At 28.1% G+C, this 17,837-nt stretch overlaps 1 protein-coding gene across 3 annotated transcripts in view; it reads right to left on the reverse strand.

Annotated features, from left to right (window-relative positions):
* Positions 1–1,859: 1,859 nt before the first annotated feature.
* Positions 1,860–17,837, reverse strand: part of LOC107163363 (PR domain zinc finger protein 10-like) — a 67,845-nt gene continuing 51,867 nt past the window's right edge. For 2 of the 3 annotated variants that reach the window (XM_089226227.1, XM_089226226.1), the window contains exons 9-21: positions 11,956–12,080; positions 11,736–11,893; positions 10,983–11,121; positions 10,545–10,679; positions 10,129–10,240; positions 9,269–9,387; positions 7,962–8,086; positions 7,664–7,832; positions 7,143–7,340; positions 6,972–7,055; positions 6,606–6,861; positions 4,840–4,940; positions 1,860–3,760 (exon numbers count right to left, since the gene is read on the reverse strand). In XM_089226227.1, the coding sequence (XP_089082353.1) occupies positions 3,476–3,760; positions 4,840–4,940; positions 6,606–6,861; positions 6,972–7,055; positions 7,143–7,340; positions 7,664–7,832; positions 7,962–8,086; positions 9,269–9,387; positions 10,129–10,240; positions 10,545–10,679; positions 10,983–11,121; positions 11,736–11,893; positions 11,956–12,080 (2,006 nt within the window). In that variant the 3' untranslated portion in view covers positions 1,860–3,475. The remainder of the gene's footprint in view (positions 3,761–4,839; positions 4,941–6,605; positions 6,862–6,971; positions 7,056–7,142; positions 7,341–7,663; positions 7,833–7,961; positions 8,087–9,268; positions 9,388–10,128; positions 10,241–10,544; positions 10,680–10,982; positions 11,122–11,735; positions 11,894–11,955; positions 12,081–17,837) is intronic. The other variant, XM_015510756.2, reaches the window with a different exon arrangement.

Here is a 17,837-nt window from a genome sequence, read left to right on the forward strand (position 1 = left end):
GAGGATGATGGTGAAAAACCTTTTCACGATGACGTATGCAAAGGGCTGCGGGTATTAAAATGCAGACAGGTAGGTACAAATGGTAAATAGGTATTCATCACTTACTCCCTTTCTAAACCTCTTCACTCGGCCGGACCACAGCAGCCACACACACACACACACACACAAACACATTATATGTATATTATCATACTATTACACTGCACCGAATGAATAATTATGTTAAATCAGAGACCGGAATAATACATTAATACCTAATGAATTAACATTTCTAATTATCCCGAAAGACTTTTGATCAAGTTTTAATTGAAATATATATTTTTATTAACGAGCACAGGGGATAGTTTTAAATTAAAAATTCTATTTACACCGTACCGAGAGGTTCTGCATTATATATTCCTTACATTACGACGAATAACTGTTTTTTATACAGTTTTCTGGATAGATAGTTTATATGTATAATATATGGTACTGAATAGTGAAGTGTGATAATACAACACGTCTCCGAATAGGCCACACAAGACTGATTTACAAGTTCCTTATAGACAAAGAGGAGCCGTCTTAATGCACAGTCTGTGGGGTTACCCTAACTGTAAAACATATAATAACAGAGATATCAATATTCCGACGAACTAGGAAAATTCAACATTCCAACCAACATGAATGAAGCATTAGGACCAGGCATCGAAAACAACGCAAATATGTTGGCTTTCCTAAGAAAAGCCGACCTATTCAATACAATTTAAACCTTCTGCTAACGATAAACACGATATTAATGTTAGTGGAAATCACACAAAATTAATACCATATCAATTGTATAATTTTAATTCTAAAAACCACTCATTATGTATCAAACAAAAAACTAATAACCTTTGCTGCTGATGTTTTTAAGTTCAATAAAATAAAATAAAAAATAATACAACACATAAAGGTATTATAGAATATTATATTTATATTAGAATATGACAAGGATGGAGACAAAATACTTGAAGAAATGGTACATCAAGGTCCACTATGGAGACGAAATATAAAATAAATTTAAAAAAAAAAAACTTGTTTTACCTTTAGTAAAAATATGTAACATTATGTGGGTTTAGTAATGATATGATTTTGGTTTTATTAAAATTAAAATTAATAATTTGTAAAAACTTGAATTATGATTGATTTTGTGATTTTGTCAATCAGCTTTTATTAGACAATAAATTAAGTAAGTACATTCAAAAATATAATTGAAAACGAAAGTTTTTTTTTTGTTAAATTCCGATAAATTCTACCTCCCCTTAATCTTGTATACTCTCTCTTGCTAGCACATTAAAATCCTAGCCTAACATCCTAACCTTAAGTAACTCCGCTGGGCGGTTTCTTATCTCCTGAAGCCATATCACCTCCATCACATCATATGCTTATTGTAAAATAATATTTGCAGATTGTGTATATTATAATAATATATGATAAAAAAAATTCGAAAAAAATACTTCTTCATTTCTTTCTGATATTCTAAATGAAATAAATAAAAAATAGTATACTAGATACATAATCAAAACAAAAAAATAAGTATCTAGATAGGTACAAGATACAAACCAAAATTAACAAATGTCAAAAGATATTAGATACAAACGTAAATAAAGTAGTTAATCTAACTAATCTATCTTAGATACAAGTACACTTAAAATAGGTACTGTATATTGCTGCTGTAAGAAATATTCCTTACAATAAACTCTAAAAAAAAAAAATGTTAAATAGTATTCTGATTTTTATTTTATACAAATCAGAGAAAGAGAGGTTTAAATAGTTAAATTAATTTAATTGAGTTCAAAAATATTTATAATAGGTACCTAATACATTTTAATAAACACAAATTTTTCATTTTAAAAATGGTATATTTCCCAATTTAATTAATATTCCACATAGTTTATGTTATACATTACAAAAAATCAATAATTATGTTTCACAATTACCTATACAATACATTACCGATATAATAAAATAACACAATGTTGTTTAATTTTATAAAAACTTCAGACAGTAAAGGAATTATGGTGAAGTTACTGCTACATGACCAAAACATTGTGCTATACGTGAAACTTATTGAATTATCAACTTAATTATACTCCGTACCAAATAAGAGCGCACCGGGCGGCCACAGACAAAACCGGTTTTGTTACATAAATTTGGTACGCTCTTATTTGGTACAAGGTATAGTATACCATGCAATATCATTTTTTAATTTATCCATTATATATTAATATAATAATAAAAATTAACATCACATTTTATGTACGCAATAGATGAACAATGAAACTAATACACATCAAATAACATATTATTAAAAATAAATCTATGATAACAACTTACTAATAATAAGGTCAATTTTATAATAATGTATAGTTATAATATCATACAACTAGATACTTAATATGTGAAAACGTAAACTTTTAGACAAATATATTAAGTAAAAAGTAAAACGAATATTATTAAGATTCATACAGTCGATGTATATCAGTATAATAAGTTACTTATTTATTTATTATAGCTTATAGATTCCCCATAATATAAAGTAGAAGAGAAGATAAAGGAGTATGTGCCATAATATTTAAATATAACTTTAATACAAAAATTCAATTGTGAAACTATTATGACACACTCTGTTTACTTGAAAATAAACCTCAAAACAACAATAACTTAGACTTGTTTCCGAAACAATGAATTGTACACAAACACAGAAGAAAGCATTCAAGAATGAAAAATAAAATCAATAATAAACAAATTTATTTTAAACAAGGAATATATGATTCAGAAAAATAATCATAATATGATTAATGATTATGTCTCGTATACTATAATTCTATCATTATGATCACAAATACACAAGCACAGAGATTGACCAGTATTAATATGTTACAGCAATTACATTCGTTGCACATCACACTTTGGCGAAGAAAATTGCTGAAATAAAATTAAAATGTGGTGTGTACTTAAATACATAAAGCACAAAAGGAAAAGAAACACTCTATCACGTAATTATACCTATACCTACCGGCAAACACATACATAAATTTGGTATATAATATGTATGCATTTAGTTCAAACATTTACTCTAGTAATACTTTTTTTTCTTAAGTTTATACCCTAATTCATATTCGACCTGCGAACCAACCAAAAGTCTGAGACACTTATTTATGCGTCGGAACGCAACACTATACGACTCGGAAGTTTTCCCAAACAACAACCAAGACCCGAGCTGTGTCCCAGTATTAGATCCGCGGGAAGAGGAGAGGAATGACATTATGAAAACAGGACACGGCGACAAGAAACATGGACGATCGATACTCTGGGATTTTTTTTTCGACATTACCAAATTCACGTTGGCACGTCCTAACACAGAGAAAGCAAGCAGCACGCGATCTTAAACGTCTGACGCCGAGGAAAGGCGATGATCTCGACGGCGGCGGCGTTGGTGGTCATCGTGGTGTTGCTACTGAAGACCATCAGTCGTCGCCATGCAGTTGCTTCCGGTTGTTGTCGTCATTGTCGAGCAACCGTCAGAAATTGGTAAAGTAGCCGGCACGCAAGAAGACAGCACCTGTTGAATAGTCTGGCCGTCAAACGTGAGTAAGGTGACCGGCGGATCGATGGCCTGGGCGTAAGCCACGTCACCCTGCGTGTCCAATATCCGGTAGTACTGCTCCTCGTTCAGTTCATCGTCGGCTGGGCTCAAGCCCAAGTCTCGCATGGCCTGCGTCATGTACTCGGAATTATTCTAAGTCGAGAAAAGACAAAAAATAATTTTTAAAAATATACGCAACAGTGTGAATATTACATAATAAAATTATTATACCATAAATATTGAAATGTATTAAAAAATATTATATCATTAAGTGGGATGGAGTCAGTCATTTACTAAGAAGAAAGCAATAGGCAAATTATGTGGCAAGTACATCCGGGTCATGTATGCAATTAAAAATCAATATTGTGTGTGTGCGCTACACGGCGCATTCTCGCACTCACATACAATGTCAGTATATTCAATTATAAAAAACTATTTAGTTACTTTTTCAGAAGAAACATACCTAGGTTGTGACGAAATTGTAAGACTTGGGCTGTTACGTTTATCATTTTGTGAAAATCCTAATATTTATTAACTTATTCTTAAAAGAATGATCGAGGATTTTATTTTTAAATTTGAATTTCTTCAATAAATGTAAACAAAAATATTGTGAAAACTGAAATTTTATAATATTGTAATATTGTCAAAAACTTTGAAAAAATACTTAGACGGTCCTATAAAAGAGATGGGGTAAGGAATGTAATTATTTTAACAGCATTTAAATCAAACAATCCAAAGCATCACAATCTTATAACAGCGGAAGGCATTTTTTTTTACTGAATTGAACCACCTAAATAAGAGATCGAAACCATAGGTGTAGTTAGATGGCCTATCCAAAACGCCGTGTTTTCGTTTATATATATATATATTTGTAGTAATAAAATTGATGAAATGCATAGAAAAAATCGTTTTAAGAGAAAATGAAAAATTGGGACCAATGGTGATACATAGTACAATATCTGGAACGAAACGGAAAAAATTATAAACTGATGAACTTAATCCCCAAATTCATCACAAACACTACCAACGGCCAATCGTTATGAAGGGACAGTGCTTTTGAAGGCGACCAAACTAACGCTCCGTATGAAATATAATATAGCCATTAATCCGATTGGGGTACCGCTCACTCTATACAATATACATGCACGTTTATATTATTGCATATCATTACACCCGTTGTAATCCGCATCGGCTCAATCGATCGCGCACACAGTAAATAAAACAGTATTCACCAGGCTTACTTTTATGGGCCGTTTGATGGCTATTATGCTGCCCGGTTCGATTGGATTGTCCAGCTGTATGTCGGTGGCCGTTAATTCGAAACCATCCGTATCTGAAACACACATAAATGCAAATAACGATGTCGATAATTATTAATAAAATAACACATTTGCCGGCGCACAACGTTCGTGTGTTTTCGCTCCGAATTGAGGCCAAAGTTAAAACTACTATTCACTGTCTATTTGTGCCCTTGCACTGCAGCACATGTGCATGTTAGAGAATTCTTATTGGTAACGATTTTTTACTTAGTACACCTGATTAACTGGAAATTTAATAACACCCGTCTCTTCTTCTCACTGCCCCAAGAAAGTTGTTTGTTGCATAACTTAAGCTCGGGAACACGATTTATAATAATTAAAAATATTGTAACTCCAATGCTTGCAATGATTAATACATTTAGGTTGTAGTAAATGAGACTGTACGTTGACAGATTTATAAGCAGACGGCACAATACAGTTCCGTCTTATAATTGTTTTCATAAAATAGGTTTTTTTGGTCAAATATGGTTCAAATTTGTAAAAAAAACCAACAAAAAAGACGTGAGAAATCTATTAAAAAGAATATAAATACATCTAGCATGGCGCTTCTAACTTTATTTTTCGAGGATAATAAAGGAAATAATTAAATGTCATTTATTAAAATATCGTTAGATGTATAATACGTAAATAACGCAACATTAAAAAATTAATAAAGAACATATAGGACACAAAAATAAAAATCTATAAGTGTGATTCTCTATTAACCACTTTGAAATTTGATAATTTTTTTCTTAACATCACGAATAAGTCGACAATTCATAAAATATTTATAATTTATTGAAAATAATAAAAATTTTAAGTAAATACTTGTACATGTTTTTACAACTTCGTATGATTTTTAAGTTAATTATCGTGTTAATTATCGAATAATTGAGATTCAGACTATTTTTAATTTTAAAGACTAGGTAGGTATATGAAAAAAATTTTCAAATTATTTTTACTCGTGATATGATAGGTAAAGCTTCAAAATTATAACTCTCGAGGCCTTTAAATCCGGTTTTTTTTTAGGGAAATAATTAAGTATCTATAAAAATCTTTAACTATAACGAATTTTTTTATAGGACATGAATAATTTAGTTAGTGCATACCACGTGAACGTGATATGGATGCTGCACACATTTTATTTCTCACGGAGCCAAAATATACATATAATTAATTCAGTTAAATGATAATTTAATCACCGAACACTGATATAACACACAGAAAGTCAGAACAAATGTGTGCTGAAAATTAGTATAAAATATTATAAGTAAACAGATTAAAGTCTATTGGCTAATAAAAGTAGTATCAGTAAGCCTTAGATATTGACGTTTTAAACACTATTATAGTTAATAGTTATATGGTATTATAGTAAATGTTGAATAATACGATATTACAGCGAAATTACGAATTCCACTGATGAAATTCAACGATGAATATTGATACTATTTTAGCATAACAGATTTAAAGAATAGTTTTAACAATTAAAAAACAAAAAGTAACGAAAGTAACTGTTCTAACTGTACAGTTGTAGAACTCGAGTGGCGCTCGTCATTAAGCAGGTTACTCGGTTACTGTAAAAGAGGTAAAATTGTAAAAACAACATACATTCGGTAAAACTAAAACTATTAAATCCTGCTGTCATTTAAATATAAAAATATAGGTACTATAATTTTAATACAAAATTAAAATAGACATACCGGTAAACTGAATATTAACCGTTTGAGGGGGTTGTTCTATTTTTTTTACTTTATGTCCGAGCTTTTTCGATGGTTGTGGTTCTTGTAGGGAAGGAGGCAACAAGTGGTAGTGATGTGCCCGTTGGTGTCTTAACAGTTTATTTTTTAACACATATTGTTTGTAACACCACTGGCAACTGTGCGCCTGAGACGACGCAGTGGCGACAGTGCTGCTATCCATTTGATTGCTGGACGGGCCGTCATCAATGGTAACCGTCTGAACATACCAATAATTAATTGATTAATAAAATAAATATTATATTCTTATAAAATGGTTACAATCAAATATTTTACTTATAATACTGCATCATTGTTTTTACTACTTACTTTATCAGTCGGTTTTTCGGGGAGTTCACAATCTGGATGATTTTTAAGTATATGCGATTTCCGCTTAGCGTTAGTCTTGTACATCTGAAACAAATTAAAATATTGTAATAACAATGTATTAATCCCCTAACTATGGAAATATTTTGAAATTATGATGTGTCATATAATTACTTTATCACAGTACAAACACATGTACATTTTAGCTTTAGGTGCAACCGGTTGGTTGAGCGACGGCACAGAATCAAGACTTATTTCGGGATGTCTCTGAACCAAATGATTTACGTAAACGCCTCTTCTTTTGAAACCCACCAAACATTTATCACACCTGAACTCTGAACTTTCGTACTCCAACATTGATTTAGTTGTTTTCTAAAAATACGTCAATTTGTTGACCCAATATAGGTATTTAAAGTGTATATTTATACAACAATTTGAATTTTACGAATATCTTATATATTTCTAATAACTACGAATACTACTTAATTGTTTAGTATTAAGTATGACGTTTTTCCGCACAGAGTTTTATCGACTAAATAAGAAATTGAATAAATTATGATATTAATGCAGGATGAAATTCAATATGGATATTGTTTCGATCGTTATATGGGATAGATAAGTGTTCAAATATTATTATTATATTATCAATTATTATTATTATATTATTATCGGTAATTAATATAAAATATTATTACCATTTGAATTTGTTGTGCTTTTCTCTCCGCTCTCGCTTCTAATTTTAATTGAGTTTTCGATGGCTTTTTCTTAGAATAATGAACTTTATTCATATGTATCTTCAGTTTGTCTTTTCTCTTGTACTGTTTACCACACATGGTGCACAAAAAATCCCTTTGGTCCGAATGGCTGCAAATTAAATAAATATATCGAATGTATATTATTGTTTATACCGACAATTGCTCATTAAAGCATTTATATACACTCGTCTAAATACTCTTTAGGTTTTACACACATAAATGCCCTCAAGCATCATACCTGAGCATATGTAAATTGAGATTGAAACGACTATTGAACGAACTATTGCAATATTCGCAACCAAACTCAATGCCATGATGCCGGGCTCGGATGTGCTTTCTGATCAACTTATAAGTATTGAATTGCTGCGTGATAAAAATGAAAACATAACAGTTTACATTGAAATACAATCGCGTCTATTTATCCAAGTAAAGTAATTGGTATAATAATTTAATCACGTGCATTCCACTGCCTCTCTTTAAATTTGAAAAATAAACCTATGCCACTATAATTAGCAACTATTAACGTGCATTTTCACGATTATTTTTGGAATTTTCTCTACTCTCAATAGCAAGTTATTAATTCAATAGTAACATGATGAAGTAACGTTATCCAATCGTCCACGAGTGAAATAATAATAATTTATTTACAATTTTTATTTTTACCAAAAATTAGCATGCCATGGATTTGCATGGTATTTTTTGAAGCGTTAAATTGGATTGTCTCATCAGTCATCAACAACTCATATTTTTACTAAGCCACTAGGGGATGCACTGGACATGCCTTACATTTAATTTATTTTACATTAGAATGATAGGTACAATAATATAATATATGATATATATTATACAATTTATCTTTTTACTATTATTAATAGGTGCCTAGATATTAATTTTTAAGTTATTCCACATTAAGTACAACATTGTTCCTACTTACGTGATTATAATACGCATATTTTTAATCATACAGAATAGACAAATACTCACATTTTTATCATAAAATAATATGTAAATTTACAACAGATATGTACCTAGGTCTGATTTTGATAATTTAAATTAGTTTTTCTATATTTTTAAACTATAATATAGTTTTTTTCCAAGTTATTCAACTGTAAAAATTGAGAAAAATAACTAAAAGACATATATATTATGGATAATATTTACCTTTTTGTATCCTAAACAGTTTCGAATAATACTGAAGGGACCTAATTTAGTTATGTCAAACGTATACCCTAGTAAGAAATGTGAGTTGTTTATGAGACAATTTGATAAAACGCTACGACTTACACCATAAAAAATCATTCCAATGACGTGCTAAATTTTGATAATAACAAGAAATGTAAAAGTGATAATTTAAATAACACAAGGAGGGCTAATGTACCACTATACCCAAGCCTTCTTTGTGCAATTAAATACATAAATCATGGGTAAATGCAAATTCTAAAAAATGACCGTTCATATTCGTACTAATAGTGGTATAGGAAGTTTTTGTTAAGTAAAATTGAAGGAAGAGGGAAGCAGTGTAATGTATATGTAATATAACCGTACGAGAGGGCACATCGGGCAATAGAAGATGTTGTTCACTGCGTGGGAATATACGTGTCCCTTTAATGATTTCAAATCAACAAATGTCAGGCGACACATAGGACAGTCGTAAATTACACCCTCTGAAATGAATATAAAATATTATTACACAGTTAATTTCATATTTTTGTACAAACAAAAGCATAAGTTTGACGATAACAGATAGGCAGTGCAAAATATTATATAGTATGCTATAAAAGTGTTATAAACATGTCATCTGGTGTTAAGAAGGAAAAAATGAAAATCTACACTATAAATAATTTTTTAAACGTACTCTTACTTCACAAATAAAATACATAATAATAAATTATACATATATATATATATATATATATATATATGCATATAGTAATAGTTAAACCAATGAAATAAATGCTAATATTATTATGTGTTGCAAAGATTGTACACACTACTCGGGTATTTCGAATAATATAACGTAGATATTTATTTTATATTACGCGAGTAGCTAGAATCTAAATAATATATCATTTCACTAAGTAAAACAACTCGAGTTTCCTAAACAATAAAGCATTATAGTTTTGTGAAAACATGACGATACATAGAAAAGATATCATAACATTTTTGCATAAAAACTGCAAACTCACAGGTAAGATCGTGTTTCAAGGGAAACAAAAATAGAGTAGTAACTATTATATAGGTTTAGTAAAATAGATAACAATATTGTAACAGGAGGTCATTTACTCGCGTGAAGATGAACGTACATTGAATCAATGATGAAATTGTAACAGCTAAATAATACAATATGAAAATGCTTTGATAAAAAAAAAAACTGTCTGTAATAATATTATGCATAAATAATGTACCAAAATGGGTGCGCACGTGACACGTTAAGACGACTGTGTTCAAAAAACGCTTATCGCACATGTTACATTTGTACGGCTTGAGTTCATTTTCCTTGTGTTTTGCTTGATGAGCCTGAATAGAGAAAAAATAAACGTAAAATAATAATAAAAAACAGTAGGTAAACAAAAAGGAAAAATCAATTTATCATTTTACTATCAAAGGATTGACGCTTACTGTTAATGCGTAATAAAAACTTAGGATAAGGTACTTATATCGTTAAAAATATACAGAATTAGACTACAAAATTTGTAAATATAAAGTAGATAACTTTATAACTTATTACTTTGAATAATAATTTCCTGTTATATTATTCAAGTTTCCAACGAAACATGCGTCTATTTATAATTATTTAAATATGATTCATACAAAAACTAACCCTTAGATGGATAGCATTCCTGTATCTCCTCTCACACTGATAACAGTTGTAAAAGGTTCCACCTAGGCCCATTCGGTTATCCGTAAAACTGTGCACGTAAACGTGTTTAATTAGTTCTTCGGTTTGATGAAATTCCTAAGAAAAAAAAACAATTATGGTACAAAATTTTTAATTAAAAAAATTTATGATAAATGTACTAGACTAGCATAAACAGCTTGTGCTAAAAGGTTTGTTCTTAACCACGACCATTTTGAGTCAAATTATTTAGGGATTCTTGAATGACTAACATGTATTTTAAATACAACTACATAATCAAAATTCTCTCGATAACTGCTGTACTACCAAATCTCATACTATACAGATATATATATATATTATATTATGTACATAAATACATATATCATATAAAATAATTAAATACAAAAATCTCATACTTACAGAATTACATTCTGGACAACTGGTATCAGTTAACGTTGCTTGTTCGGCATCAAATTCATCTTCGTGCAATTTGATGTGTATTAAAATTGTTTCACGTTTTGAGAATTTCAAATCACAAGACATACACAGCCAAATATGTCTAATTATAAAATAAGGGCAGACTATTAATTTAAAAAAAAAAAATGGCAAAGTAGGTACAGCTCTACTGTACATTAAACGACATGTAGAAATGGATGTATTTAATTTTAAATCGATAATATAAAAACACTGCATACAAAAAACGATTCAGAGTAAAGACGCTATGTCGTTCTATATTACAAAGTATATTTTGTAATATATTTGCCACAAATTAATTTAATTTACTATTACTAATACGAATTGCAGTAGATTGAATTACCGAAAAACATTACATTTGAAGATGTTATTGTAATATAATATAATAATATGCCTAATTTAACATTTTTGATTGCTCACGAATAATATTTTGAAAATACTAACAAAATAACTAAAATTGTTAATTTTCGTTTAAAATATAAACAATTGAAAAAAAACTTTTTTCCTTTTATCTCCCTCAAAATATTATCTGGATTCACTTTCGTAACAGAAAAAATATAGTAGTTAAACATCGAAACATTTTTAGTAATCAAAAAAGCAAAAAGTACACAAAATACATCATAATAAAATAAACACATTTGTCACATCGCTCAAAATGTAAAATCTTCACCCTATATACAAATAACTATAATGACTTACTGGATGCTATTGTTCGATCTTAATTTCATTCTATAGTTGTTTTTAGAATTATTCTTTGCATTGACGCAAAGATTACACTGTGAATTATTTTTACCAAATCGATTGGATAATTTTCTTTTTAATGTCATATGCTTGCAAGTCGTCGGTGATGAGAACATCTAAGAAAATAATCAAATATTTTTAAGTCAAACTAATTAAGTGAATACAGTTAATCACATACCATTTTTCCTTTACTTGATAGATTATTTCTAAAATGTTCTGACAATGGTCTGTTCAGCTCCTGTGATATTTTCAACGATTTAAACGTTTTTCGTGCAAGAGAAGACGAAATCCCATGATTGATAACTAAACAAACATTTTTATTTTATTTAATACTGTTTATATATTTGTACTATTTTCAAAATTCATAAAATACGCAAAAATATAATTACGATATAATGAATATTAGAATCATTTAATCTTTGACACATATTTAAACGTAAATTTGTAAAATGTGTAAGTAGGTCCCTATTACGAAATAAGATGAATTACAATTTATCACAGAAAATAATAGTTAATAATAATAGTTATTAATATATTTATAAGTTATAACCAACATATAACATTATTTTATTTAAGATTTTTTAATGCAAGAGCTCAATATTTATGCATTAGTATTTACATACCATAAAAAATAATTTTAGTTGAAATATTTTATTATCGGTATAATATTTAGAATATTATATAAATACAAATAATTAAAAATTAAGATACACTATAATCAATAATACATAAATTTATTAAAATCAAAATTTTTTTCAATACCTCCATAATTTCAAGCAAGTTAAATTGAAAAGCTCATGAATATGAAGATCGAGTGAAATATAAAATAGAATATAGATAACACAATATTATAACAGTGATGCTACAAACGGAAAGTTTCAAATTCAAACCTAACCAAATGCTAAATTATGTATTATTTAATGAAGTAAGTTACTAAGACACATATTAAACTGTAGTAATCTGATCGAAATGAAAACAATAAATGAATAAAATATATAAATTACATAAATTACCATACGTTTTTAATTAAAAAAAAAATATTCAGATTATTTAAATTCAAAAAAAGTTATAGACGGGTTCTATTTTCAAATATTAGAATTTGAAACATCCATTTTGTTGATTACAACCCATGTATGGATATTAGAAAATTATATACATCAACTACTAATATCCAATTATAGGTCACTCCCCAATATACGAAACTTTTATGATTATAAGTATAAAGTTAATAATTATGAATTATTATTATTTAGGTAGTAAAAAATTATAACGCACGGAAATTAATTATAGAGTCAAAGTCGGACATTGATGTGTTAATTTCACGAATCGACATAATTTAAAGTACCTCCATACTATATATTTAAAACATAATTAACACCGCCAGATATTATCGAGGCGTATGCGATCGTCAAAATATATTATATCATTCGGCCGCGTTTATCGTGTATTCGTGTGTACAGCGGATAACCATCGTGATTACACAATATACAATCTAAACAGTAGGCAGGTATATATTATACGATCATAAATAAATCGGCCGATGTGTATAAGCCAGACACGGACTACAAATTTTATTAGTACATAAATATATTATAAGTACCTATTAATTGGTTTCTACGTCCATCACAGTTTAAGTACCTATTATTGTTATATGTTTGCTAACGTCGTGTTTTTACATTGTATCGTCATTGAAGTCATTTTCAAATTTATAACACCCATCGTCAATTTATTCTTACCATCAAATCATGATAATAAATCAATTAATTTATTTTTCTCTTTTTAATCTATCAACGTTATTTACCCCGACATGATAGACAACAGAATATTATACAGTGATGGGAATTTATTACACGATATTATTGTGAGCATAGCACTTTCTCCAATCAAATGTGTGTATTAATGACGAATTTCATTGAAATCGCGAAACACTCTTATAAGAAATCGTTTTCATTACTTCGGTTGATACTCGTCGACGAACAATTTTCAAACAAATAGAAGGAATTTTTAACATAACTTAAAGATAAAAGTTAACAATATTTTCCATGATGATGGTTTTCATACAGAGCTGCAAACGAGTTAAAAACACCAACAACAAATCAGGAAATGTCCGATAAAAACCACGATGACCAAAATCATACATACCTATTACGAATAAAAATTAGTTTATAACAAAACAATAAGGAGCTCTACGCATAACTAAATGTAGATGCACGCGCACAAGAAAACTATTTCCCTAATTTTTGTTTTCGACAAATTTTTGTATTGTTTCCACAGTACTGGAATGATTAAGACTCAAGATAAATAACTAGTGGCTGAAGCAAAATTCACATACCTTTTCATTAAATCTATACTAGTTGATTACAACTGTGGTATACAAATTTGTTGATATGACGTTTCGTTATTTTAGATTCTGAACGGAGTGATGCGAATGGATTGACTTTACAATGATGTGTTTTTTTTTTGTCTCTGTGTAGTGTGTACAGCATAACTAGTCGAAATAATGCTTCAAACTTTGGGGGTGGTTTCTGATGTAAAAGTGAATATCTTTAGTGCATTATAAAGGTCAAAAGTAAACATTTTCCAAAAGCTTTCAAAAAAATCGAGAAAAACAAAAAAAAAATTACAGAAAAACGGAAATTTTTACGCAAAATCAGTTTTCGACCAAATCGATTTTTTTATATGGTTGTAAATGTTGTAATTCAAAAACTAATCACTGTAAATACTTGAAATTTTCACCAAATGTTTAAGTTAGTGTTATCTATATTCAATTAATTTTCAAAAATTTTTGACTTTTTTTGAGTTATTTATAGACCACTGAAATTTTCGATTTTTTTTTTTTGAAGTGTCGGTAAAAAAATGTTGGACGACCAAAAAAACTTAAAAATGTAATACAAGGTTCCTTATGAGTTGTTCTTATTGTAGCTAAAAAAAATTAAAATCGTTAGTGTCACAATTTTTTTTTTATAAGCGTTTATAGTTCAAATTTTTACGAAATAGCGTAACGATTTATCCTCAAACCCGGTACTTATATGTATATCTAGTAGAAGGTATTATGATAACTACATGCAATGTTTTTGGAAAAATTGATTAACCATGCCTTATGCAAAATGCGTCCTAATTGTAAAATAAAATATTTGTTTCAAAATAGAATATATGACAATATTTAAATATAATATATCCTAGACTGACAAATCCTCTCCATTCAGAATCGTTTTTCGTATACAATGATACCTATCACTGCGTTCAAATTTAACCTACCCTAGTCAGAGGTTCACCCCACCCCCTAATGTACACAGCAGAGCGACATCCACTTACCCGCTTTTTAATTAATGACATTGAAATTATTATATTAAGTACTCCTAATCAGTATTGAATAAACAACGCTTAAAAATAGAGATTTTTTTGTGACATACTAAGGCATGTAAAGATAACTTAAACATTAAAAAAACAAATTTTTAAGTATTTACAAACTAAGGTCTATTATGTTCATGAGTGTTAATTTGTCCTATGTAGAGAGAGGGATAAAAGCAATGGTACTGATGGTACAGATCATAGTAAATTTAAACTGGCACATTTTAAAAGCCTACAAACAAATTAGAAATTATGAACTAATTTCAACCTATACTTCACACGTATTTGATTGAACGACTTTAATGTATAGAGTACTATTTCCGATCACAAAAACTAGTTTTATAGTTACTATTCATTCACGATACGAAATATACGTTTCACCATAATAATTGTATTAATAATAATACAAAATTATGCACTATTCCCAAACATAACCGCACATAACTTAGCCTAAATTAAATATAGTATAAATTATTTACTAATGGTTTGAAATTAAATTTGAACTTTTTAAAAAAACACAGAAAATATCCTAGAATAAATTCATACAGCAATATCAAAATTCGAAATTATACAATATATGCATGTCGATTATTATTATAATTATTAATAATGATAATTTATAATTATTATTCATTATTATTTGTGGTAATTATTTATAATAATTATTTATTATTATTTATAGTAATTATTCATTACTATTTATAATTATTATTATTGTCTTATTTTATTAACGCCAATATAATAATACTATAACAGTAAAATATATTTACTGAATACGTGATTATTGAAATGAAATTTAAAATGTTGATAGATCATCAAGATATAGTCTTGATTCACGAAAACGTGTTACACTGGTTAAACCACTGTATGTATACTTAGTATACTAAAATTTTACTACTTTGTATACAGGGTGCCCTCAGTGATTTACTAAACGTGCTCAGCTCCTTTTTTTTTCATTAATACTATTATTCAAAATCTTATTTTTGAAATTTTTAAATATATTTTAAAGGCATATTTTCAAAATATTGAGATTTGTTTTACTACAGAAGGAAATCACTTGTCATTTCAATTTTAAATTATTTAGTGAACAATTTTTCTTAAAAATTTCAAAGTTCAAAAGAGTAATTTTTAAACTATTTAACTTTGCGTTCTAAGAATAAAAGATCCATAGATAATGTGTTGATCAGATCATAGGTTAAAGTGATTTGAAAACTTATATCACTAATATTAATAATTAGTAAAAAATAAATAACCTAAGTAAAATAAATACTAGTTAAAATATAAGGTCTATTTTATATTTTTATAAAACCATTTTTAAGAAATATTACTATTAGTACAAACATTTGAATTAGGCTAAAAAGGGGGTTCATAATTGAAAAACGAAATTTTATATCGAAACAAGACACTCGTGGTTACGTGGGATGCGTGCAATTTGGCCCACTAACTTATAAATCCGATTCCAGCATGGTTGTAAATTAGATTGCTAAATTATGAAAAAATTCGAGGTTGATTCATGTAATTGTAATGGAGTCGGCGTGAATTTAGAGCTGTCAATTTTAAAATAGGCGATAAACGAGAAATTATAAAAATAGCAATATGTTTTTTGCTATGAGAAAAAGTTACAAACAACACACTACAATCAAGTAAAGTACTTATCACAAATATATGTTATTTTTGGTAAATACTACGAATATATTGTTTATAAATTTATAACCATGTAACGTAATATAATAAATTCGACACCATAATAATTAATCATTGTAATAGATTAATAATAAATTTAAAATATATAAATTATATTATAAATAGAATATGATTATAATATGAGTATTATATAACTACTTATTTAGTGTATTAGTGTAAAGAATCAAAATACATAACAAAAAAGGCAAAACGTTAGAATTATAATAAACTATATAAAAACTTATTGAATCATACATCATGACAAGTAAAATGTAAAGATCAAATTGTATACATGTATTAAATATAAGATATTATAATATATAATGTAATCTGAACACTGAAAATATAATTAGTCACTAAATCACATTAAACTCATGGTAAATATAAAGAGAAAAAAAAATCTGAAGTAGATTTCGACCAAACAAAATTATGTATTAAGCACTTATAAGTGATATTAGTAGTAAATAACTATAACTACTGAACTGAGTATGGACTATACCTAATCTATAAATAAAACTTTTTATTCAAACCTGTTTCAGATCGACATTGACTATAGTACCCTATTCCCAGAACATAATATTTACTTTGAATTTTAAAAAAAATCAGAAAAAATATACAACATTCTAAATGAAAAAGTAAAGGATTCCAGCTGTCTTAAAATATTAGATCAAATAAATAAAACCAACAATTTAAAGGAAAATAAGTACAAAAAGTTTATTTTAATAAATTGTATTATCTTAAAGTAAAAGTGTGTGTGTGTATGTGAGAGAGAGAGAGAGTTGGTAAGTCATACAAGGGAATTTCATAAGTAACCCAATAAAAAAACTACATTTAATACTCATTTACTATTTAAACAATAGATAAATAAATTCTACATTTATGTTAAAAACAAATGTTTTTATTTATAGATGTAAAGAATGCTGCTTTGATGTATTTGTTACATAGAACGTTTGCACCAACATCTATAAAAGTAACAAAAGATGATAATGGTAGAAAAAACCTTAAGTTTTCTATAAAAGATTTTCG

The sequence above is a fragment of the Diuraphis noxia genome, unplaced genomic scaffold, assembly GCF_037042655.1.
Source record: "Diuraphis noxia isolate RWA-SAM2 unplaced genomic scaffold, SU_Dnox_SAM2 contig0004, whole genome shotgun sequence".
Classification (NCBI taxonomy): domain Eukaryota; kingdom Metazoa; phylum Arthropoda; class Insecta; order Hemiptera; family Aphididae; genus Diuraphis; species Diuraphis noxia.